Source organism: Perca fluviatilis, chromosome 18, assembly GCF_010015445.1.
Source record: "Perca fluviatilis chromosome 18, GENO_Pfluv_1.0, whole genome shotgun sequence".
In the NCBI taxonomy this organism is placed as follows: Eukaryota; Metazoa; Chordata; class Actinopteri; order Perciformes; family Percidae; genus Perca; species Perca fluviatilis.
Window position 1 is genome coordinate 16154839 of NC_053129.1, and position 26376 is coordinate 16181214.

Below are 26376 nucleotides of genomic sequence, written 5' to 3' on the forward strand. Positions count from 1 at the left end.
CCTTCATCAGTATGCATTACATTCGAGTCTCGGTCTCATTCAACTAAACCTAAACCAAACTAAACCTCCTAGCCCATATGGTGCAAACCAAGGCAATTTGTAGAGTCTGGATGAACCTCTAGTGGAAATGAGATTAGTCCAGATTAAAAATGTGGTCTTCTTTCCAACAGCAACAGCATGCCAGGTTGTGTTTTCACTCTATTAAGTGTTTAGCCATGCTAGGGTCATGGCTCTAAGTCTGTCGATTGGTCTACCACTTCAGTCCAGACTGAAATATCTCAACTAGGGCTGCAACTAATGAAAATGCTCTTATTGTTTAATCTGCGAACAATGACCTTGATTTATCAATTAGCTGTTTGGTCTATAAAACTTCAGAAAATACTAAAATGAAACGCTTTTTTTTTTAAAATAAGACTCCAAGAACCAAAGACATTTAATATACAATTATATTAAACGGAGAAAAGCAGCAAGAAGCTGGAACCAAAGGATGGTTGAGAATGAAGTTAAATGTTTAATTGTTCATAAAACAAATATTGGTTTATCACTAAATGCCTGCAAAACTAATGACATTTTTATCAATGCTTTCTGTTAAGTGCCAATAAGCAAATGTTAGCATGCTAAACTAAGATTGTAAACATGGTAAACATTATACCTGCTAGAAGTCAACATGTTAGCATGCTGACGTTAGCACTTAGCTTAAAGAACTTTCTAAGTACAGCCTAAAGAGCTGCTAGCATGGCTGTAGCCTCTCTTGTTTATAATTTAAATAGTATTGAAACAATAAGCTGATTTATCAATCAGTTAATAATCATTATTTGCAGCCCTAATTATATTACATCATAATTTATCAAGTGAAAAGCCCTTTTACTAACCCTTTTACTTCACTATGTACCAACGTTAGCTTTGTCATTGTGAGCATGCTGATATTAGCATTTAGCTCAGGGCTTCCACTTTGTTCCTTTCACAGTCCTCCACCTTTGTCTCTAGGTTTTGTAGTTACTCCGATGGGAGAAAAGGTTGAAAGGCTGTTGGTGAACCGATGCTGTGTTTGGGATTATGACTCTGTAATGTCAGCAGACTGCGAGTCTGTGCAATGTCAAGTAACAACTACTTGTGTCTGCTTTGTTTTTAATTGACTCCCAGCGTCACCGCTCTGCCCTGCTTTACTTGGCTCTGACCTCTGCTCTGCTGTGATTTATGTTGTGCTATGTAAGAAACTTTTAACACCATTACTTCAAACTCCCAGACACACTTATTTATCTTGTTCCTTCAGATAACTAATAGTGTCCACTTCCTGGTTGGATCAGAGCTGACATTCTGCTGAAGTCTGTCAAAAGTTTAAGCCAGCCGCCTTCAACACTTTGTTCTTTCCATGATGGAAAAAGCACTTTATAATGTTCAGTTTCCAGCTGAGGTAGCTTCTCTGTTGATGCTACCCATATGCAAGCATTTCACATCTACATGCAGAATCAAAGGGACCCATAATAATCCAATTAAAGACCTGAATCAAAAATTACTAGATACAGCAGCCTAACTGATTATGTTTATATCCAGCCTAATAATATGCTGCTATGACTCATTTCTTCTAACTCTAAATGAACTGATTTCCTGAAAGCTCGAGCAGCAGTTTAGGCAGAAATTGGACGAGAAAAAAAGCATAAGCAAGAGCAATGGGCAGATGAAGAGGAGGAGAAGCTGGAGAAAAGGGGGGAAAGGGGAGGAGGAAGACCACAGTACAGTATGTGATGTGAAGAAGAGGAGGGTGTATGTGCGCAACATGAAGACCTCCTTTTATGGAGGTTCGACGCAGAAAGATGAGAAGTAAAAGGAAAAAATAAGAGCCATGTGAGGACAGAGAGGGAAGTCTGATGGAGACGAGAAATGAGGAAGAACAGACCTTGGAAAAGCAGTAAAAGACGAGGACAGGGTTGGGGAGGTTAAGCGCTGTAAAGAGCACTGATGGTGAAGCGGTTTCCTGAGGAAATACCAGAGACTCTCTCACACACGAGATAGTTCAACTCATATTCAGGTTACAGGCTTACTAAGGATAAGCTGTTTATGGATTATTAAGAATAAACATTACATTACCAAAGAAATCGACCTCATGGAGATCAGGAAAACAGACGTGTTCTGTAAATCGCTGAACGCCAGGAAGACTACAGTACTTTGGGTTTATTAGATAAATTAGCTCATGTGCTGTTTAAATGCAAACACAAATGCACCTAAATGCTGAACTCATCAGGATGTTGTTGTGTCCACAAGTACACATAATGGAGATTAATCCAGTTGATTAAAGATTCAGCTAAGGGTACAGTAGAAAGTCAGATAAATAAACCTGAGCTGTAATCCTGGAGAGTAGCTGATGGCCCTACATCGTCCTCATCAAATGGCCTTTGAGCTACATCTCCTCTTTCTACAACGTGTCCTAAAATGTGGCCTAATGAGCCTGCATTTGTTATTTCTACAACAGAGAAAAAAATAATTACATTTCTGACAATCTCTCTATTTTACCAGAACAATGAGATTCAGGGTGTCGGTCCCCCTAAGTGTGTGAGTCTGTTCCTCTCCACCAGTGCACTGATCGACAATTTCATGGCCGATAAACTCCTCCATTGAGACGGGGAACACCATCAAAGCTCTTTTTTCTCACTCATTCAAAAATGTTTTGGTCGAAACAGTTAATTTCTTTTCTTCTGACCTGAACATGAGGATTTATCCCCAACACCAACATAATTTCGGGAAAAGATACACAGATACAGTACATGCCAGATGTAAAGAATAAGACATTGGGAAGAGGGTTCGGTACCGAGCTCTTTACTTACTACTTTTTTTTACTACCGAGGACCGATAAATGTTAAATCAATCAGTGCCAAATTTCGGTAACTGAGAACGCTAATCTGTCCACTCTGCATGTTGACTGAGAGCAGAGCTCAGCTCTGACACACACACACACACACACACACACACACACACACACACACACACACACACACACACACACACACACACACACACACACACACACACACACCTCAACAACAAGGCAGTTCAAAGTGCTTTACATAAATCATGAAAGAACAGTTAAAAAAAAAGATAGAAAAAATACAGGCTAAAATAGAATAAGATACAAATAGCCTACAATAAGTTCCAATGCAAATAGTTTTGGAATTATGTTTACAACTGAAATTAATTTTTTGTTATTACAGAGAGAAGGTACTGAAAAAAAGGTACCCTAATTTGGAATAAGAAAAGATAACTATTTGAGTCTGTGATTTGCTTTAAAAGCGATTTCAGAGAAAGTGTACATACTAGTGCAGTCCAATTATTCCTTGACTGATGTACAAAGTACAACATATCTTTAACTTTATTAGGTGGAAATTATTTTCGTGAAAATGTGTTAAATTAGTTGAGCGTGTCAGCTTTTACTAATTAGCACAAAACACAAAGTACAGCTGAGGCTTATGGCAATATCATTACTTCTGCAAGAATTTGGTCATATTTGTCCTGATGGTGTTGCTAGATGAAAAGATGGAGGATCACCAAAGTGATTACGATCCATCCTGAGGAGAACCTGAATGTGCGTACTAAACGTCATAGAAAACAATCCAATAATTGAATTATCGAGACATTTCACTCTGAACCACCTGATGGAGGTGCTATGGAGCAAGTCTGGGGATCACCAAAGTTGATAGGAATAATAACGTCTGTACAAAATGTCATCTAATAGATGCTGAGATAATTCAATCTGGACCAAAAGTGGGAGACTGATCGGCCAACACTGCCATCCCTAGAGCCATGCAGCTAAAAGGCTAAAACAAGTCATCGTTTCAGCATTGCTTCTTTCAATTAAAGAAAGAAAAAAAAAAAAAACGTGCCACATGATGAACATTTGGTTATTTGGCTAAAGCTGTGCAGCCGGACAGGTGTGTCGCCTCTGAACACTGCTTGACCGTGGATCAAACAACTGGCTCGACCTTTATACCGCGAATGGTCAAGAGGCTGAAAAACTGAGCTTTGATTTGACATCTTTCGCTCCTCTCCTCTGGTGTCACAGAACAAAGCGTCACAGCAACCTAGTCTGTCAGCTAATTTACAAAAGCATAACAAGGCATGACTTGGCTCCATCAGCTCAGTAAAGCCCCACTGGGACTAAATGTGAAATAGTGTGATTTCTGTACAGGGCCCGGTGGGTTTTCATCTCTTAATCATTTCAGAAAATCAAAGCAGCACAAGGAATCACATGCCTCTCCCTCCTAGCATCACCCCTCTTATTTTTTTTATAACCGCTAACCTACTGCAGCTTTATTATGTGCTGTATATCTTTATAAAGAGCACTGGCTGTTTCTGGCCTCATTCTAAAGCATGTCTAGCTTGAAAAGCGTCTGGTGGTCAGCACTGACTGTAATCCATGAGACCTTGGCACCATCAAATAGTGTGGAGACCAAGCATTAAAGAGGTCTCTTATTGATTGGACCTTTTAAAAGCAGACACAGCGCTGTTTCCATTTGTCTTCGCACAACGAGACCTTAGTCTCTTGTTCCCCTTGGCCAAGCATCACGCATGTGGGCCGTAATTTAAACCCAGCTGTGCCTGCCCTCCTCTGTGTCAGGTCCTTGTGGAGAAAGCAGTCAGTATTCAAGTTTGGCTGCTTACTGACCCCGCTCACTGAGCTCTAGCTGACTGTCAGACTCACACTTATATATACAGATAGACAAATAGACAGACAGACACACCCCTTTTGGAATTTTAGAGCACGGACAAAGAATGTGAACATTCCAGTGTTTTTATATATTTAAAAAAAAAAAGGATGGTAATGAAAGGAATACAGAGAGTCACCGTATTGAAAGAAGAAAACTCGGCAGAGAGAACTGAATGGGAGAAAAAAGGATGAATTAAAGCATTGCTGCATGAATCTCCTTCGCTCGCTCTGCTCCCTCCTCGTCTTTATCTCCTCCTCCCTGTACTCTTCTCATCTTTTTCCCTCTCTTCCTTCCATGTGGACTCTGCTGTCTTCACCAGCTCTCTCTCTCTTTGTGCAGCACTCTCCCTTACTCTTTTCTGTGTGTATTTGTGAGCCATATAGCTGAATTTTTAACTATATTTATTTTGTGATACCGCGATCGCGCAAACCTTGACAGCCAAAAGAAAAGAAAAAAAGATTCCTGCCTGATCGAGGTCATGTCTGTTCTGTTGCTACACGCTGTAGTGTAATGCAGGTAAACAGCTCATGCCTGGCCAACCAGAGGCTGAGCCACCCTTCATTTGCGTATTCCAAGCAAGCTGTGTCACTCTGAGGGGTAAAGCTGCCTTTATCTAACTGTTACTAGAAGGGCAAAATATATGGTGATAAGAGTGTGAATAAAAGCCAATGCTATGAAAGGACTGTACATTTGTTAAAAAAAAGCAACCCACAAAGATCAGCAGGGTACACTGTACATTAGCACAAATTACTAATAATACTCCTTCCAAGCAAAATGTTTAAAATCTGTTCAGTCAACGGAGATCCTACTGACCGAGGTAATATGAGGAGAGGAACAGTGAGGGAGGGACAAGACATATCACAATTTAGTGACTGGACTGTTTATGTAGCTTAATGATGGAAGAGAATAATTATAATGTATTAAGTCCCATTTGCCACTTTGTTAGCCTGATAGTTGGCATGCAATCTCAAAAGGTGCTCAACATATTTCAATTAAACCTGGCACAAATCCATTTTTTTTCCAAAAAGTTTTAATGCAGATCACACCCCCATGGTCATTTATGAAGCACTTTGTTTTTCTGAATAATTCCTCAACTGTTAAGAGAAAATCATCATCAGCTTTTTTTTTTATATATATTTTTTTTTTAAAAGAGATTCGTTACAGCAGTTTAATCAACCAAATATTCTCTGGTTTCAGCTCCTTAAATGTGAAGATTTGTTGCTTTTATGCTTTTTATATAATTTTAAATTGCATATCTTTGGAATTTTGGACTGTTGGACAAGAAAAGATATCTACAGACGTCGCCTTGGGATTTCAGAACTTGGGAAAGACATTTTTCACTTTTTTTGGACATTCTGGAGACTAAACAATTAATCCGACAAATAATCGACAGATTAATTGATAACGAAAATAACAGTTAGCTGCAGCCCTACATGAGAAGCAGATTTTTTTGGCACAACACATCTACCACACTACCACCTTCTCAGATTTTCCAACACTTTTCTAAACACCAATCTGCAACTAGTTTGTCATATAAGTGGATAATAAAAGTGAGTGCAAGTACTTGGTTGTGACAGGTAGTGTGCTTGAGCGTGTCTTTCACCCACAGTGACCTCTAACACCACTGTGACACCTTGTCATATTGGTTATGGTTGAAGTCACAGACACACACAGACACACAGATACACATACACACAGATACACAGACACACAGAGACACACACACACGTCTTGCTGTGCTCACGAGAAGGACTGTCACCACATCACGGGGGTAGTAGCTGACCTACACACACTCCTCTTTGTCTGCCTCCTATGTCCTTGCCTCTGCTTTTGTCTAAATATTAGCATTTCTTTTAGAGCCCATTCCCTCATTTTAGCCTCATTAGTCTTCATTCCCTGCATCGCTCTTTCCCCCTTCTCCCTCCATCTCTCTCAAATCAGAAGTAGGGCACAGTGGCTCGACTGTTTATAGCAATGCAGCTGCAAGCGGCGAGAGGCAGACAGAGAGAACACGAGAGAGAGAACACGAGAGAGAGAGAGAGAGAGAGAGGGAGAGAGAGAGAGAAAACAGAGATATCCAATTGGCCGAATATCTCTAAACAAAAAATCCTAAATAAAAACAAATTTTAAGAAAATACAGAGTCAGTGACCATGAGCTGGAAATTGAAAGCGGTCGACATTTAAAATTGTGGAGGCCAAGAGAGGAACGGGTCTGTACACACTGCCACCAGGACATCGAAACAGAATTGCATTTCTTATGTTCCCAGAGACATGCACACTATTTGTTTATTATATGCAGTTATATCATAATTATCCTGTTTACTTTTATTATTATTATTATTATTATTATTATTATTATTATTATCATCATCATCATCATCATCATCATCATCATCATCATCATCAGATGTATTTACCATTTGTTTGTATGTTTGTTCCTATGCTTTGGCAACACAGATGTATTGATTTTATCATGCAAATAAAAGCTAATTGAAATTGAGAGAGAGAGAGAGAGAGAGAGAGAGAGAGAGAGAGAGAGAGAGAGAGAGAGAGAGAGAGAGAGAGAGAGAGAGAGAGAGAGAGAGAGAGAGAGAGAGAGAGAGAGAGAGAGAGAGAGAGAGAGAGAGAGAGAGAGAGAGAGAGAGAGAGAGAGAGAGAGAGAGAGAGAGAGACACATGGGGGGAAAACACAGGAGGGAGGAAGAGAAGCAGAGAGAAGCAGGAAGAGAGTGCACACAGTAAGGTGTAGCCCAGTTTAATATTTCTCTCTTTACCAGTACAGTGCTTTAAAAGAGCACACAGGCGCCCACACACACAAACACAAAGCCAGTGTCAAAGTCTGCGTCTATGACAGGATGATCAGCATTATCAAGATCTTATTTATAGCATGCACTGTGCAGGCCACCAATCATGGGATCATTTTATTACTTTGTCTCACTGTTAATCAATAATCCAACCAACAGGTTAGCAGCAGTGATACTACGAAGAAACTGGATTTTTTTTTGTTAAACCTTTTATTAACAAGTTAAATAACAGATTAGAAAACTAGCATTTAGGTTGTTTGACACTTAAAAAAAACACTGTTTCATGGCAGTTGCATGGGGGGGGGGAGGCAGATTTCTTATTGGTTTAGGTATCTAACAAGAGCAATGTCTTGCACTAGAATGAAAACTGGGACACAACTAATCCAATTTACTTCCCTTCAGAAACTACAGGGGAAACTGAATTCTATCCCAATTGACCGAGGCCTTCCCTTTCACTAAAGCTAATACCACACTGTAGCAGCAGCAGTCGACATGTGAGTCTAATTACTTTAATAATAGGATAAGTTGCTAGTAATGTACGTGATTAAAATGTTAAATTGTTCTAACTTACACTTATGGAGGAAAATATAATGAATCATCTTGTTTTTTTACGATAACATCAGAGCAGTAAGTAAGTTTACTTTACCCAAACATTTACCCAAAACCCAAATGAAGCCAGACTTCAGCAGCTACACAACAATGAAAGAGAAATCGCTGCTTAAAGCTGTAATCGAACCACAAGCAGCATCATAAATGATCCTCTAGAGCTCACGTCATGTGAGCTGAAACAGAGCAGCCTGTTCTTTACATCCAGAAAATGTAGTGGTTGAAGAGATATGAGAAGATATCTGGCTTAACTGTGCCGCATGGTCACGTACCAAAGGAGAGTAGTGCGACAAGCCATGAGGAGCCATTTACAAGTCATTTTAAAGTCTCCCTCCGCTCAGAAATGTGTTTTGATTATGGTCACTTCACTTGTTTGATGTTTGAGCTTTACTATGTTTGACACTAGAAGGCTGTTTTCACATTCATCTGTTGAACGAGGAACGTTTCTCAGTGCTCATTTGTGCATACTCTGCATTCTCTGAGTTTAAGACATTTCATATGAAGAGGATTTTGTGACATCAGGACTAGTTTGGAAGCCAGTCATGGTCTAATACGACGTTGAAACTGGAAGCCTTCAGCACACAGACACTGAGAATGTAGGAGACATCTTGTCATTAAATTAAACTTTTTGAAATCAACAGTAACCATGTCAGATTATTATTGAAAGCCGATTATCTTAAAAACGTGTCTGGAGAGGATCCTGTAGCTTTCAGGCCATTTAGTGCAAATGCTGGAGCAACACAGCAAGACCTGATAAAGAAAGTAGTTCTCCAAACATACACAAACAAAGAAATCACTACTTTATCATACTGTTAATCAGACTAAGGATACGAACACTGACTGGATCAACATGCACAAAACCAAAAACAGAAAGTTGCTTTCAAGTTTCAGTTTTGCACGTTGCCCCGTTAATCATTTTCGTTCTTTAAAAAGGCCACTGACGTGTGATTCAAAGTTCCCCTGTGAAGTTCTTGACCACTAGTAGCGCTACAGCGTAATGTCTTTAGGAGTGAATCCCTGTTTTGTTTGCATCACGAACACAAGGTCGTGCACGTACGCGCAAATGCAATGCACAACCTGCCGGTTTAACGCTACTCCGCTGATCCGACGTTCGGCGCCAGTAACACGCAAAGCAGTGTAGCAATGCATCAACAAAAGGCAGAGAAGAAGAAAAACTAGCAGACATGATAGATGGTTTAAATTATTTTGAAAATTGGCTTTACAAATGTTTTATGATAAAACGCTTTACAGGGTTTGTTAGACCTCAAGGATACACAGTGTTGTTGGTGAGAAACACTGAATGTACACACGTTTGTTTGTTTTCAAGAAAACTCCAAAGAGCACCTTCAGTTTTTGTTGCCTGGGGGCTAATTTAGTAGAAGGTTTAAGAACATACGTTAAATTAGGGCTCTTAACACGGCAACTGATTTATCTTGTTGCAGAAGCTCAGGAATCATAAGCCAGACGCTCAGCAATGAAAGAAGAATTACACAGCTGGAATATGACCATTTGTCTACGAATAGACATACACAATACTAGACTGCACACAAGGCACAGGGAATTGCATGGTCACACTCTCTCACGCCAACACTCCTTGTCCATCTGTAGGTCACAGACAATCATGGATGTAGCTAGCTGTGTGCATGTGCATGCACGCACACGCACACACACACACGCACACGCACACCACACACACACACACACAGCTACACAAAGCGACTCACACAGCATACAGTATGTTCCCATACTACATGCATACAGTCCTTCTCCATAGACAGCACCACTGAGTACATCAATCCAGTTGGTTTCTCTAACAATGCACACCCACGCATGGAGACCGGAGCTGGAGACACTTACTGATTTTCTCCTCCGCTTGGGAGAATGGGAAGCAGCACAGTTGACCCATGGCGCCTCCTTCCCTCTCCTCCTGTTTCCCTCTCCCCGCTGTTGCCCCTCTTTTTCCTCTCCCCCTTGTTCTAAGGCAGATTAATGGAGCGAGAGTCCTGCTTCCTCCCTCTGTCTCTCCCACTCTTTATCTCCCTTTCCGTGTCTTTCTTTTTCCCCCCCCCTCAAAGGGCAAACGAACCCTGTGAGGATGGAGGGAACAAAAAAAAAAAACTCCCTCCCTTCCCCTCCGTGCAGCCCAAGGAAGACCGAGCAAGTCAGCAGACGAGGAAAAAAATTAAACGAGTGGCTCCTTGCTCTCGCTTTACTTTGCACTGACACAGGGAGGAGGGGTGTGTGTGTCAGAGAGAGAGAGAGAGAGAGAGAGAGAGAGAGAGAGAGAGAGAGAGAGAGAGAGAGAGAGAGAGAGAGAGAGAGAGAGAGAGAGAGAGAAAATGGGAGAGCTGGAGTGTGTGTGTGTGTGCAGGAAAAAACAAAAAGAATGTAATTCTTTCATGTGTTTGAAGTGGGGAAAGCGGAGGAGGGGTATGTATAAGATAAAAATCGTGCGTGTGCATTTATGTGTGTGTGTGTGTGTGTGTGTGTGTGTGTCTGTGTGTGTGAGAGACTGAAAGGGGACAGAGTGGGAGGGGTGTGATGTGTGAGCAAGCTTCAGTAACTGTACATCCAAGACAGAGTGAGCATGCTTACGAGTGTGGCAAGTGTGTGGAAGAGGAAAATGGAGCGCTATACACGAGGAGTCAGCAGACACTACTGTGTGTGTGTGTGTGTGTGTTGCGTGTATATATGTGTGTGTATGTGTGAGTGTGTGGGGGAGGGGCGGGGGGAGGGGCGGGTGGCCAGGCTCCACCCCCCTCGTCAACGGAGCTTAAATAATGGTTGTGGAAAAGTCGGCAGCTGCTGCCTGCTCCTGCATGTATCTGTGTTATTTATGAGACCAGTAAGTGGTGGCCAAATATCCCCAAAGAAAAAGACCCTGTTAAAATGCCATATTAAAAATAGGTCAACTTCATGCTTATGTATGGATTTTGGTTAAAATGATGCCCAGGAGTGAAGATGAATATCCCAAGGCGAGGGCGAAGGGAATACAGAGACTCGTTGTCAGCAGTTTCACATTTAGATTCAGTATATTTCATATTATCTTGTATGCTGCAGTCATTTAAAAAAATGATGCAAATGTAATGAATAACAGATACTCCAGTGTAGTATTTCCATTGTGAGTTTAACTTAGCCTTGCTCCAGTTCAGACTATTTCTGTAATTCCGCCTGCCTTGAATGAGCTCTGGTTTCCTTTTTACTCACGTGAATAATGGAAAATATTCTTCTCACCACGTGCCTGTGTTTATTGACTTCTTAGTTTGCTGTTGAAGCTTTAAAAATATTTCTTAATGCTGAAACGATTGATCGATTGACAGAAAATGCTTCGGCAACACTTAATAATTGATTAATTGATTGGTCCAATTACACCACCTTTCAAAAATGCCTCATCACACTTTGTTAAAACACAGGGACGGCACCGTGTTACGAATAAACAGCGAATAATTCAGGGTTTTAGTGCAGCCATACACACCACAAACCCAGAACTGACTCTATGAACTAATCATGAGCAGTTTTTCATATCATCACACCTCGAATGATGCTTAATCCCACTGCACCATGTTGGCAGTATTGCTTTGTTATTTGCATAATGGGAGTAACTGAGCAATTTTGATGTGATGCATCTTGTGGTGCTTAAAGGTCCCATGACATGGTGCTCTTTGGATGCTTTTATATAGACCTTAGTGGTCCCCTAATACTGTATCTGAAGTCTCTTTCCCGAATTTCAGCCTTGGTGCAGAATTACAGCCACTAGAGCCAGTCCCACAATGAGCTTTCCTCAGAACGTGCCATTTCTGTGTCTGTAGCTATTGAGGAGGAGAGAGGGGGGGGGGCAAGGTGGAGGGTGGGGGTGTGGTCTTGACCAACTGCCACTTTGCTCGTTTGAAAGCCATGATGTCTCTCTCTCATGGGTTGGCCAAATTCTCTGGGCGGGCAAAGCAGAGAAAGGGGAGGTAACCTTGCTCCTTATGACCTCATAAGGAGAAGATTCCAGATCGGCCCATCTGAGCTTTCATTTTCTCAAAGGCAGAGCAGGATACCCAGGGCTCGGTTTACACCTATCACCATTTCAAGCCAATTGGGGACGATAGGCAGGCTGGGGGAACTCATATTAATGTTTAAAAACCTCAAAGTGAAATTTTCATGCCATGGGACCTTTAAAAAAAAATTACTTCCCTGATCTCACTTAACGGCCTCAAACAAGCGTTCACAGTCGGAGCTGGGTTTAGTCTGGCAGCATTAGTTGCTAGCACTGATTGAAAGCCCTATTCTGACAGAGGAACGTAAAAAATAAAATGCCAAGCTTCATCCATTATTCTACTATTGTTTAGTTATGATGGTAGCTAACTAAGACTCAATAGAGACCATCAGTCTGTGAGTTTGCATTGATTAAAAATAAAAAAAAAAAAATTTATAGCGACAATTTATTCAATAAAGTTACTCAAGCACATGGAACTGAGAAAAAACAACTTGTCCAGCTCCACATTCACATTCTAGCCACACACACACACACACACACACACACACACACACACACACAAAGTCCTACCTGGATGGGTAAACTATGTTAAATGTACAAGCATTACTAGTCATAAATGAATTATCAAATGCCTTTTGTATAGTTAGTGTATAGTACATATAGTTATGTTTTTTTTTGTCTTATGGAAAATTATTCAATTTATAATAAAATGATGCCAGTTAGCTATTAGCTCATTGCTGATATATCAGTATCAGCATATGTGTCAGCTGATAAATGTAGTACAGAAATGCCCCAAAGACATGTTTTGAAACAGTGAAACCATTCTTTTTCAACTGGAACATCCTGGCCAGTTATTTCTTGGTTATAACTGTTGGAAAAAAAAAGATAATTCAAGGAACCTCATCTATCAGGTTTATTTATGTTATGAGTTGTGTAATTTTCTTTACATAAGCCGTAACATAAAAATGTATCATTGTTAGAGTTTTGAAACTCTCAAATATCAAGATTGGCCTCTAAAATTCTATTGGTCCAGGCTATTAATCCCAATGTGAGCAAATGTTGGAACAACTGATATAAAGAAAAACAACATCCAACTAAAAATACAGATACATTTTAAAAATCAGATATATACAGGACACTTATTTTGTTTCAATGTGTAGCAACCACAGACTGTTAATATTAATGGACAGAGCATGTGTGACGTCACCCATTGGTTTGTGGAGATCTGCAATGAGTCGTCGAGTTTGCCGTTACGGGCGCAGCCATCCTGGTTACGGATGTGACGATTTTAGACGAGAGGGAGGAGTGAGGGAGGAGCCCTTACACACTACTTAAGGTTACACACTTTCTGGCAATCACATCATAGCCACGCCCTAAAACACCCCCTGCTTTATCGCCGATTTTAAAATCAACGAGACCATAATTCACAAAATGAGCATCGTTCTGTGTTGCAGAAGACTTAAAACTAGTGATTGAGACCATAAACTCATTATGAAAAGGTTTACTGAGGTAATAAATCATGTGAGAAGCGGGTCACTTTCTCATAGACTTCTACAGAAACGGAACTCCTTTTGCAACCGCGCGTGTCGCCCCCTGGTGGAATTCAGATAGAATGCAGGTTTAAGGCACTTCCGCATTTGCAGCACTTCCCTGAACCGGATGCTTTGTCCATTAATATTAACAGTCTATGGTAGCAACGTATCAAATGATGAGGATGCAGGTAGAAAGCTGATGAAAGACACTGATTTTCAACCACTTCAGCAACTCTGCTGATAAATAAAACAACAGATCTCCACCAGTTCCAGGGATGCTTTTTGTTTTAGCTGTGTGCACCACCCTCAAGGAGGCCTGTTTAAAAAACACATACTCTACTCTCCAGGGCTAATTGAGGATTACAAACGGGGGATAAGGGGATGGGAGTGTGAAGAGTGAATACAAAAGCACGTCACATACATTGAAGTGCATCATGCACTGAGCTCAGCTGTGTGAGTAGACAGCAGAGGCCTGTCTCCCACAGTAGCATTTAGCTCACAGCTGCCTCTTTATACACACACACACACACACACACACACACACACACACACACACACACACACACAAAAAACACACACACACACACACACACACACACACACACACACACACACACACACACACACACACACACACACACACACACACACACACACACACACACACACACACACGTTATTTGTGGGGCCTAAGTGTTTGGCCGTGACAAGGCCAAAATTGCTATCGATGGTCACTTAGACTATTCCCACATGTGTACATGAACACATCACCCTGTGTAAACAGGGACATAATCGGACCGATTTGTGCTTATTAGTGGTATAGGTACAATTCAAGTTATTGTTAATATCCAAACCCATTAATCAGAACCAGGTAGCGATTTTTATAAACATGTAATTTGTAGATATTTGAACTCTCTCATGCACATTTCTTTCATGCAAGTTCAACTATAAAACCGCTTGGGGACTAATTAACACATTAGGAATTTACGTTCTATGCTGTAATGTGCAAGTTGGTGAGCACGTTTAGGAGCCACATTCAGCACACTTTCATAAAAGGCTTTACAATGCAAAGAGAGAGAGAGAGAGAGAGAGAGAGAGAGAGAGAGAGAGAGAGAGAGAGAGAGACGGCTGAAGAAAACACTGCAACATTGTTGACTTTGTTTAGCTGAAGGTCGACACACAGTACCTCAGTACTAAGTCATAAGACAGGTTATGCACATAGAGAATGAGACAGCTGCATGCTGCAGATAACAGCTTCAGCCGGCTCTGGTGTATTTGGCTTACTGTTTATCAGAATACTTATATGCACATAAATGCACACACCATGATGTACAAGCACAAAAACAAGCTGTGTGTGTGTGTGTGTGTGTGTGTGTGTGTGTGTGTGTGTGTGTGTGTGTGTGTGTGTGTGTGTGTGTGTGTGTGTGTTATAAATAATGTTTAGACTGTGTGTGACATGGCTGTCATTTTAGCATTTCTACTAGACTTTTTTTCAGATATGCCATTGGTATTGACAAACAGTTTTAGCTTCACAGAACTGCATGTACAGCAGTTACGGTCTACTTTTGCTACATGTGATATTTTAGTACTGGTATTAAGACCTGGACATGCATTTTAATATTCCAACTGACAAAATCAAACCAAGGCACGTCTATCACCATATACACACCTGAAGGTTATTCTGATTACTAGTATGATAAACCACACGTGTTTGTTGAAGCTATAGGAAACTCCCAATGTAATTACAACTGCTTAACTTTCCTTTTTCCATCTTTATTTCCTACTTCAGAGGCTCAGATTTGAGCAAATGATAATTATTTGTCAAAAAGGTGCAGATTTTCCATACAGGTTACTGCTCTTCTCTGGGTGTTGCCAAGAGTAGAAGGAGTAGCATTGTTCAGGATATGAAATTATAAGACACTTGATCCAAGTGGCAAAGGAAACGATTATTTATATGAATCACACATTTCAGCCCGGATTTAACACAAAACCAAATGGAACTGGTAAATAAACATAGTACACAATGTGGTGGTTCCATTGTTCAGCTCAGGAAAAGGTATGTTTTTCCAATTGCATTATAAATTGGTACTAATGTTTAGCATTTAATTACCTTGGCAACTAGAATATTTTAGTTAGACTATAGCTGTAGCTTTGGGTGGGAAAAGTATCATGTAAGTATCATGAAAAGCCTGTTTGTTTCTTTAAATTAACACTTCAAAAACAACAAACACACACACACACACACACACACACACACACACACACACACACACACACACACACACACACACACACACACACACACACACACACACACACACACACACACACACACACACACACACACACACACACACACACACACAGTTAGTTGTTGGCTGGAATATCACGGCTCCGTGGTATTTTTCTTTGCTCATCCCCGCTGTTTAGGTCGATAAAGCTTCTCTGAATCAATTATACGGTTTAGGGCTGTGGGTTTTTTCTCTTATGTTCCCTGCTGTGGGTTTGTATTTCTACCACATCTTGAGGATGTTTGCAATATTTACATAGCCTCCAATGGAATTTGAATCATAAAAGAGTAAACTATGGTCAATTTAGGATTATTTCTTTTTTTTTTTTTAACTATAGTGCGTAGTTTCTGTCGACCCCATGAGGAATTCTAAGTAATGACAAAACTGTCTGCGCGACCACATGATACAGCCTTACGCGCCCCCACCCCACCTCCACACAGTTACTTTTAGCCAAGGAGGACACGGATGATTAAAAAAAAACATGATGGACTCTTCAGAAGAGGTAATTATCTTCACTCGAGTTTCTGCTCAGGAAAGTCACCGGACGCCACAATCTTTTGAACATAGCCATACTGAGAAATACAGAGAGGGTTGTGACGAGTTGACACACTAAAGCTTTAGGTCTGTCAACTTCAAAGTTAAAGCTTTCACATCCTGCAGCAAGGTAGTGTCCTGGATAATTATTAAAATGTTTGACAGAACTCCTCTAAATAAATCTTCAAAAAATTATCAACATAAAATGTTAAGTCAGACAGAGAAACTGAAGGAGGAAAACATTTCAGATTATTCTTATATCACATTTCACAGAGAAAGGGCCAATTCTCCCTTTCTTTACCTCTATCCAATCTACCTCCGTCTATCGCCGTATTCTACTATTATTCCTTTTTCATCATGCCACCGGAATCCTTCTTTGTTTGACCCATGTCTGCCTCCTTCACCCTGTCTTTAATATCAAGCTTCAATTCATTCATCTGCTTAATGTCACGTTCACTCAGACTCGTTTGTCTAGCCAATCCTATCTGCTTGTCTCATCTTTGCTATCTGTGTAATTCTACTGCTTCTGCTCGCCAATTCTCCTTTCCTCCATCTCTCCTTTCTCTTCTAGTATTCATTCATTATTCTTGTTTAAACTCACTTATTCCTTACACTATTCTCTTTGATCCCGCTCACATCCTCCTATCTGCTTAGTCACTCTGTTAATTTATTTTCTCCTTCTTTAGCCTTTTCCCTTCTGTCCGTTCTTCTATCTGCTTTATCTCACTCCAGCTCTTCTTATATCCTCTTAACGTTCACTATTGCACGCACTAAATTGGGAGGTGCTGATTGTTAGCTGCACTCAACATAGATTTAGATACCAACATGAGATAATACACATTCCTACTATGCACAAGCATTGCTGTTTTTGCTTTACCAATATTTACAAACCCTACAGATGCTGTTGGAAGCTGCTTTAGCCAAGTTCTCTGTGTAATGCCGGGATTAGACTAAATTACGTTTTTGTCTTTGCGTACTTAGATGCGGTGGCGGTTGTCATCCACTATGACACACAACATGGGATAAAACAGGCAAATGTCAAAAGAAAAAGAGGTCCTCATATAACAATCACGGCTCAGAAAATGCTGTTGTTCATACAAAAGGAAAGAGAAATTGTATTTAAAAAAAAGAAATCCATTTTTCACACAGATTTTTATTTAAACCAATTAATTTTGTCAATTTAATATAATTTTCAGCCCTGCCAAAAATCAAGTAGTATTTACTCTGAACAAATCCAACCCTCTCCAACTAGACATGGTTTATTACAGCGAAGACCTCAATAATCCCTAAATGCTGTTCAACAGCCGTAACTCCTCAACATTGGTGTTTTAAACGCTGCAGTTTCCGGTTTTAATTTTCCTCCACAGAGCTGTTAGCCCACTTACATGCAAATAAGCAAATTGCGTCATTTGGCCCTCGTGGCTGGTGACTGGAAAACAAGCACTGCCAAAGACTTGTTTTGTAGGAAAAGGCCAGCAGCACAGTCTGTACAGAAGTGAGTGACTTTATCTCGATAAAATAACAAAAAGGTCACAGTGCAACAAACTACCTTGCTGTTGGAGTGCTGTGCATTTGTGTTTGCGTCTGTGGGCTTCTGTGTGCATATATTTATGCCTGTATATTGTAGATTGTAAAGCTGTGGGTGATACTGTAAATACCAAAAGGCCACGACGGGAGCTTCGCCAGTCTACTGAAAGAGCAGTATCTCCACTTTACAGATCAACTGGAAATGTCACTCTGACCTATTTTTTTGTGTATGAAAGAGCACAAACAAGTATGGATGTGCTACTAAAGTCACCAAATTTTCTCTCAACATTTTATTTTTTATTTTTATTTTTTTTGGACCGTTCAACTACCCGCTTGCTGCAAACTGGCTTTTCACGAATAACTGAAAGGATTTTAAACATTACTCACTTTCCCTGAAGTACCTTTCTAAAGTGGCATGACGAGTGATAAGGGGACTTTTCACCGCAGCACGGATCTTTTATCTATCTCACAAAGACACACTTCTTTTTTTAAATACCTCAATTCTTATGCTTACACTACCATCAGACAGAGCAGTGTGTGAAAAAAGAATGAGATGTGGCTCAAGCGTGTGTTTTTGTTCCGAGATATACATTTCCATGCCTGTCACAACAGTTGTAATCATAATTCACAACCAGTGTTGCTTTACGATAGATAGATAGATAGATAGATAGATAGATAGATAGATAGATAGATAGATAGATAGATAGATAGATAGATAGATAGATAGATAGATAGATAGATAGATAGATAGATAGATAGATAGATAGATAGATAGATAGATAGATAGATAGATAGATAGATAGATAGATAGATAGATGTGTGTGTGTATATACATCAATGTTTAGGTGCTTGGCCCGCAACTCAAGTGTTTTGGTTCACTCTCACCACTCTCATAGCGTTGTTTTCACAAGCGGCAAGCAGCTGTTTTCAGTGACAAAGCTCTAAACTGTCCACTACCTGCTCAGCATCAAACAGCAGACAGAAACAGTTAGCGACTAGCTGGTGAACATAGTGGAGCATTCAGCAGCTAAAGAGACAAATATTTCCCTCAGGAGTTGGTAGAGAGTGAGTGAATATTGGACTTGCATTCGCCAAGCGGCCAGAAACACAACTCCGAATGAATGAAACTGTTTGCCAATACAGGTAAGTTCGTCACATTAACTTTAAAGGTGACGTGTCAGTGTTGTGTTCACAACTTGTTTCTGATGCCCTCAAGTGTCAAAAATCAGTTATTGCATGTTTAAGATTTTCGTGAAATTACACCCCGTTTTTGATAGTATGTATGGTCGCCATTTATTATTTTTTATTTCCAGAAACAGCTTTTTTTTTTTTTTAAAGATTTTTGGGCTTTTCCACCTTTAATTATTATTATTATTATTTTTTGACAGGACAGCTAAGTGAGAAAGGGGAGAGAGGGGGCGAAGACATGCAGGACATGCATGAAATTGTCACAGGTCGGACTCAAAGCCTGGACCTCTGCATCGAGCCATAAACCTCTCAGTATATGTGCGCCTGCTCTACCACTGATCCAACCCAGCCACCAGAAACCGCCATTTAATGTATTTCCATTCTGTAATTATGTCATTAGTAGCATTCATTGTTAGTGGCGGAGTCCGCCATTTCAGCACTGGATCAAAATTACCTTTCTATACACGAGTGATTCACAGAAAAACGATGCGGCATATAATCCAGGATTATTATATTTTACTGATATTAACCTCACTTTTTTGCTTTTCACTTTGGTTTGAATCCGACCTGCTGCCCTTTGCTGCGTGTCATCCCCCATCTCTCTCCCACTTTTCGGTCTATCCACTGTCAATATAGGGAAAACCCCCAAATAATAATCTTTAAAAAAACAACAACATGATTTGGTATTGTGCTCGAGGAGTGTTTGCTGCCCCCAGAACTCTGGGACCCATCGTATTAAACCACATCTACTGTTACCACGGTAACTATGGGTGTCGCCAAATCCGCCAGTATTGAAGTTTTAGGGAATATAACTTTAATGAGAAGATCACATACAATATATCCAACGAAAACTCCCTTCTTGGTTTTGTTTACCCTTTCTTCTCTCGCTGTCTATATACAGTATATTCTGACCCCCTCCCCCATCCCACACAGCCTGTTGGTTTGCGTATCACAGGCTCCGTTGTGGATTATGTTGTTCTGGGGATTATGGGATTAACACATACACACATAATCAGACACTGTGCACCACCGGAAAAAGCACACTGAACCTCAGTCTGACGTAGAGGCAATAACTAACCAAGAGAGGTTACTTTCTCTGCTGTAATTTATACAATTTGCTAAATGTTAATTCCCCCTGCATCATGGTCTACATAAAGCCATGAATTTGTTGAGTGCTGGCAGTGCAGCGATGTTCTGCTCATCATGGCATTATACTGTTTAAATTAATTTAAAGCTCTACCATTCTTAAACCATAGGTTTTCGAGATTGATTAATGGGCTTCCCTACCTTTCATGCAGCCGCTGTTTTCCATCAATCTAAATCTAGGTCTATCAATCTAAAAACTACTGCATGCTTTGGAAGTACTGCCAGTGTTTCTTCGTGTTGTCAGTGTTGCAATTACTAGGTCAGTTATAAAAACATCTAGGTCTAGGAGATTGTCTATCCTGCTGGTGTTTTTTTTTTTCCACCTTGCTTCAGCTCTCCATATAGATTTCTATTCTGCCTCATGTGTCAGCAATGCCATGCTCTGACACTGTGGCCACTACACCTGCGTGTGTCTGCGTGTCCCATGAAACACCTCAAAGACTTCAATTATTCTGCAATGATTTAATAACACTAGTACAGTGCTCGTTGAAAATGTGCCTGTTTGGAACGGGCCGATTGCTTGGCCTGTGGTATTGCTGCTTGTAGAATTCTTCAAAACCAAATTGTACCCCAAAATTACTTACAGAAGGACCCCAAACCACTTAATATGCAACTGTATAGCCTACATCAGAGGAATACATTGTACTTCTATATTTTACCTGACAGAGAACGTTGCAGATTCAGAATTTGATCACGAAATATCACAATGAAAATGTGGAGTAATCAGACATTAGCCTCATGGACTCATGGCGGTGCGCTACCCAACTGGCCCGTTATGAGAGCTAATCAGCACCTATCTGCGTTAATCAACCACCAGAACCGGACTGTTTGTGTGTGTGTGTGTGTGTGTGTGTGTGTGTGTGTGTGTGTGTGTGTGTGTGTGTGTGTGTGTGTGTGTGTGTGTGTGTGTGTGTGTGTGTGTGTGTGTGGAGAGAGAGAGAGAGAGAGAGAGAGAGAGAGAGAGAGAGAGAGAGAGAGAGAGAGAGAGAGAGAGAGAGAGAGAGAGAGAGAGAGAGAGTTGTCTCGTGTGGTATGATTGTTAACAAATGTAACACTTCAGCAGAGGTGTTAATTTCCATTCAGGTTTAGTGGCTTGGCGGTTAACGGTGAAGTAGGTTCGAATTTGATTCGCGGGTTGATTTTGGCGACGGTAATGTTATTAGTGTTGTAAGTTACCAGCTGTGTCTGCCTGGTTCAGCTCTGAGATTTTCTCGCATTGCACAGCGCTGTGAAGGAATAATCTCTGAGATTACGTTATGTTCTGCCTCTGGTTAGAAGTGGTGAATGTAGGCTACAGCTCACAGCAACTTAATACTATATAGTGTCTTGCTATTGTTTGATATTTAGTGTTGGCAAATGGCTTTTTGTTGAGTTTCCTCTTAGCAAAATAATAGACACTGACAGTCGTGATGTTCCTTTCAGCTATCCGCTCGTGCTCCAGGAAAGTGAAGAAAAGTAAGTTTGGTATATCCAGCAATCATGTAGCCTAGTGCCCCCCTCCCTGCTGTTGTAAAGCGTTCTGCATGTGACGTGCAGGTTACCTCCCCCCCCAAACACGGACACACACGCATACATACAGATACGTCTCACTTTATTAGATAGATGCTGTGTGTGCATGGCAACACCTTGTGTTATGTCTTATTTCACATCTGCTATGACCTGGTGACCCCCGATTTTACCACCTCAGAACCGGATAAACTGAATCTATGTCTTAAGTCTATTTCCAGCACTCAAAAGACGATTTCTTTATTATATGATAAACTACAAAGCCTGAACTCTCCCTACACAGAAACAATCAGACAGGCATAGGAAAAAGAACTGGGTGGGGAGATATATAGAGACAGCTGGCATGACAGTCTACATTACGCACATACATGCTCTATAAATGCCAGACAATGCTTAATTCAATTCAAAACTCCACAGCATTTTCCCTGAGGTATCATCACATTTTGATAAGTCCAGTGCTGCAGAAGGCACCTTGTTGTATTGTTTGGCCTGCTGTCTATTTCTTCTTTTCAAATGTACAGTCTTGGTTTTAAAAGTTGATGTAACGTATGAGCCTGGGGGAGGTAGATACTCAATCCCTACCACTTCACTCTCAGACAGCGAGCATTATAACAACACGGTGCGGTCGACAGAGCAGTATAATATCAGAGAACTAGATGTAGTGCTCAGTTTTGCCTTTTGTGCATTTATAAATATGTATATATTGTTGTGAAAAACACTTCACAAAAACACAAGCTTTTGGATGATGAGAAGAGTGAGGTAAACACTGTACTGCTCTGTCGCTAACTCCCACTCACACACACTGTCTCTCTTTGTCTCTCACCGACAGCCCAGTGATCCACAAAACATTGTGACAGCCTAGTTCCACTGATGCTGACACAGACGCACGCATGCACGCACAGATGGATGCACGCACGCACGCATGCAATCACTGTCGCTACTTTACAGCGGGATATAGGGAGTCCCTGTCAAGTAGCTTATGTGTACTTGGAGGTATACAATGATCCTGTTAACTCCATGGTAACCCACGGTAACAGTGTGATTATTTCATTCTTGTGTATGTGGATATTGGTGATCCTGAAAGACAAATGCACATAAAGCTGGTATCCTACATGACACAGTCACTATGATTTTTGTGGGTTTTCCTTTGACACTGCTGATTTTAAAACAAATATTATAAAAGGTTCTCTTTAATGTAATGTAAGCCATAATAGCACAACATCAAGCTTTCTTTTGGCTAAAGGTAGACATGAAAATCTTTTTCATTTTGGTTTGGCTGTCGGCTTATAGGGTTACGATCATCAGAAGGCGGATTTGAATATAACCACAGACGACGCTAACTAGTAGTTCAAAGCAGGAGTCTACAAGTTACGCTTTATCTGGGGCAGACAGAACCACTGATTTCATGTCATTACACTCAATTGAAAATGGATGACATGGTTCCTGTCTTCTAACAGTTTTGCAAAAAGCACCTGGATAACAGACCCTGAAAAAGCCATCACTTTTCCCTCCAATCTAAGCGCACCTTGTTACACTAATGGTCGGCTATTTCAGCAGTAATATGCCATTTTACTGGGAGCAGAGACTCATTAGGTTTTAATATATTTCGGTTACTGTGCAGCCTTAGAAATCAACAATGCATCCTTATCTTCAAAATTCAACCTAGGTCCTGCGGGGGCATGCCTTTTTGAATCATGACAAAGCACTTTAACGATTTAATAATAAACAATGAGTTATGCATCGTTTCCAGACACTTCTCATTAGGAAACCGTAGACATCGCATTTGTTATTCTCACTGCCTATCGATCTTGGCTTACAAGATTCACAAAGCCCCAGCACTTGTTGCATCTCACATCCCTGTGAGCTCTGTTGATTCTGCTGTGGCAAAACTGGATGAGATGCTGTGGAACAAAGAGTGGCTGGCTGCTCAAAATCTGATTCTGACAAATTGATTTATCTGTGGACATACATTAACAAAATCAATCCTCTTTCTTTGAGAGCTAATGTGCTCAGTTAGCTCCAGGTATGCAGTTCAGCCTCCAGCGACATTAGGAGCACATCGATACTGCCAGTCTGACTTCAACCCAAGTCCTACAGTAGTCAACACAGTGCCATCTGGTGTCCATGTGGGGCTAGACATAGTAACAATATCTACTAGATCCACATCAAATTGTAACAAAAAGTTAACAATTCACGCGTCACTTCTACACCTCAGGTAATGCACATCAGAACATAATACATGTTCCCCTCACATTCAATTATTTTAACTAATTACTGCAACATATTCAGGCCAATCAGCATTGCATTCATTCAGCAGCCATTACAGAGCTGCGATTCTACAACGCTGCCAACTTTAGAAAGAACTGGCAGAGTGGTAATGTCTAAACTGGGCAGCCATGACTTAAATGGAAATGAGCTCTTGAGTATCCCCATGGTGTTTGAGAGTCCCATTTGCCTCTTCTGCTAAGCACACATACAGTCTGATGTTGCTACTTTACATAATAAAACAACTGACCTCCCAGTCAAACCACCAGCACTCCCAATTTTGTTAACTGGTATGAAAATAGTTAACCTTTCCAAAGTCATTTTCAAATTTACACAACTTTTAGATCTCTCATCCAACATCACTGGCAGAGATAAAAAAAAACAAAAAAACAATTACAGTAATGTATTACCCCAAAATATTCTAATGTTGCCCCACTGCAACAACTATGTAAACGAGATAAGTGGAGAAACTCATTGCACTGATTGTGAGCAGCGAGCGCCCTCTGGTGGCTTAACATTGCACCTGGTAACCAAAAAAAACAACAGACACAACAAGGCTCCGTTTGTGTGTGCACACGTGCGTACTAACCAAGTTGTAGTGAAGTCTCTGTGTGGTAATATCCGTCTTGTTGCTTCTTTTTCAACATGGAACAAAGATCCAGCCGCTCGACTGTCTGGTCTCCAAAAAACCTGAGTGTTGCAGTGAGAGAGCCAAAGTGACAGTGAGAAAGTGCAAGAGGGTGACGCCTCCAGCAGATAGTAAAGGCCGATGTCAGCCAGCACAGCTGCTTGTCAGCAATGATCACTTAAATTAAAAGTGACAACCAAATTAAGCTCCATGGTTCAATATACTTGGCCAATGTGTCCACGGTCATCAAAAAACACACAACAACAAAAAAAACTGGAAACAAAACATTATGCACTGTGGTCTTGAACAATATATAAATCAAAACACCAGTAAGTCACAGAACTGAGTTAGAACTGGATTTGTGCAAACAGTGTAGTAGTTCTTTCCTGTTATATGTTGCCTAAAAATGTCGTGCTTACATCAACAGTAAGCATGCAGTATCGACACAAAACATTACATTACATACAATGAGCCACTGCACATATCGTGGAGTATTGATCATAAAAAGATAATCCTGTACCGGGTTGGCTGAATACATTGTTGTATGAAAAATGAAAACAAGCCCTTACTTGTTTGTATAGTTGGAGTAGAGGGCTGGGTCCACACGTTTTATACCCTGTGAGGTAAAGAAAGGGAAAATACTGTTTATGACATGTTCATCACGCTTTTTAGGACATTCATCTTGACGCACACACACAGACTGAGGGAGGACAAGGATGTCGCACGGCAGACGCCAGTCAGGATATGATGTCATCAGGTGTCAAAGGGGAGAAAAAGATAGATGCTGTCCTTCCTCTGTCTCTCCCCTCCTGACTACCGCTCACCTCTGCTTATCTTTCCATCCTCTCCCCCTTCACCCTCTTATTTATATCTTTATTTATTTCATACCCATTCCATCAATCACTCCACCATTTTCTTTTCTTGTCTTTAATTCCTGGTTAACTTCTCCCCCTAGTCAATCCTAATATAATAGTTCATAAACTTTAAGATCATATACATTAAGTTGTCTTTTTAAAATACCACAGCAGGTAGGGTTTCCCCACTAGTAGTTTTGGCTGAAGCAATAATTTGGCAATTAGCAACTATTGGATGACATTTTACAGCCACTAAGAGGAAGGTGAGGGAAATAAAAAGAGTAACACTGCGGCTGTTAGGCAGTTCTGTCAAAGTCAGTTGTTACAAGAAAGCAAGCTACTTGGGACTGTTTATTAAAGCATAATTACAGTGAGTAATACAATGCAAATCTATGTTGACATTATCCATTAAAAACAAAACCATGCTGTGCCAGTACAACATTATGTTTTTTTTATTTTATTCATTAAAATGTTATTTATTATGCAACTACAACAATTGTTGAAGTTAACATTTCATTTGTATGGTGACTTAATCACCACTTGGTCTTATAGTTAGAAAATCAATTACTTAAAAAGTGGACATGTGTGTATACCTGGGATCGTAGTTTTGATACTCTGGATAGCTTCATAATGGTGAGGTGGGGCTCAAACCCACGATTTCCTTCTTGCAGAAGACCCTGCTCCTCAAAACGGCTCCGCAACAACTCTGCAACACACATACACAATACCAAAAGTTATAGAAGCATGAACATGATACTACCTAATGATTAGGCCAAAGACGAATGTCAGTTATTTTGTCAGTTGACATAATGCA

At 40.5% G+C, this 26376-nt stretch overlaps 1 protein-coding gene across 2 annotated transcripts in view; it reads right to left on the minus strand.

Moving 5' to 3' along the window:
* LOC120546332 (A-kinase anchor protein 7-like) overlaps positions 1 to 26376 on the minus strand; it is a 41675-nt gene that overhangs the window by 8183 nt on the left and 7116 nt on the right. For both annotated transcript variants that reach the window (XM_039781213.1, XM_039781212.1), the window contains exons 7-9: positions 26156 to 26268; positions 25278 to 25324; positions 24670 to 24770 (exon numbers count right to left, since the gene is read on the minus strand). In XM_039781213.1, the coding sequence (XP_039637147.1) occupies positions 24670 to 24770; positions 25278 to 25324; positions 26156 to 26268 (261 nt within the window). The remainder of the gene's footprint in view (positions 1 to 24669; positions 24771 to 25277; positions 25325 to 26155; positions 26269 to 26376) is intronic.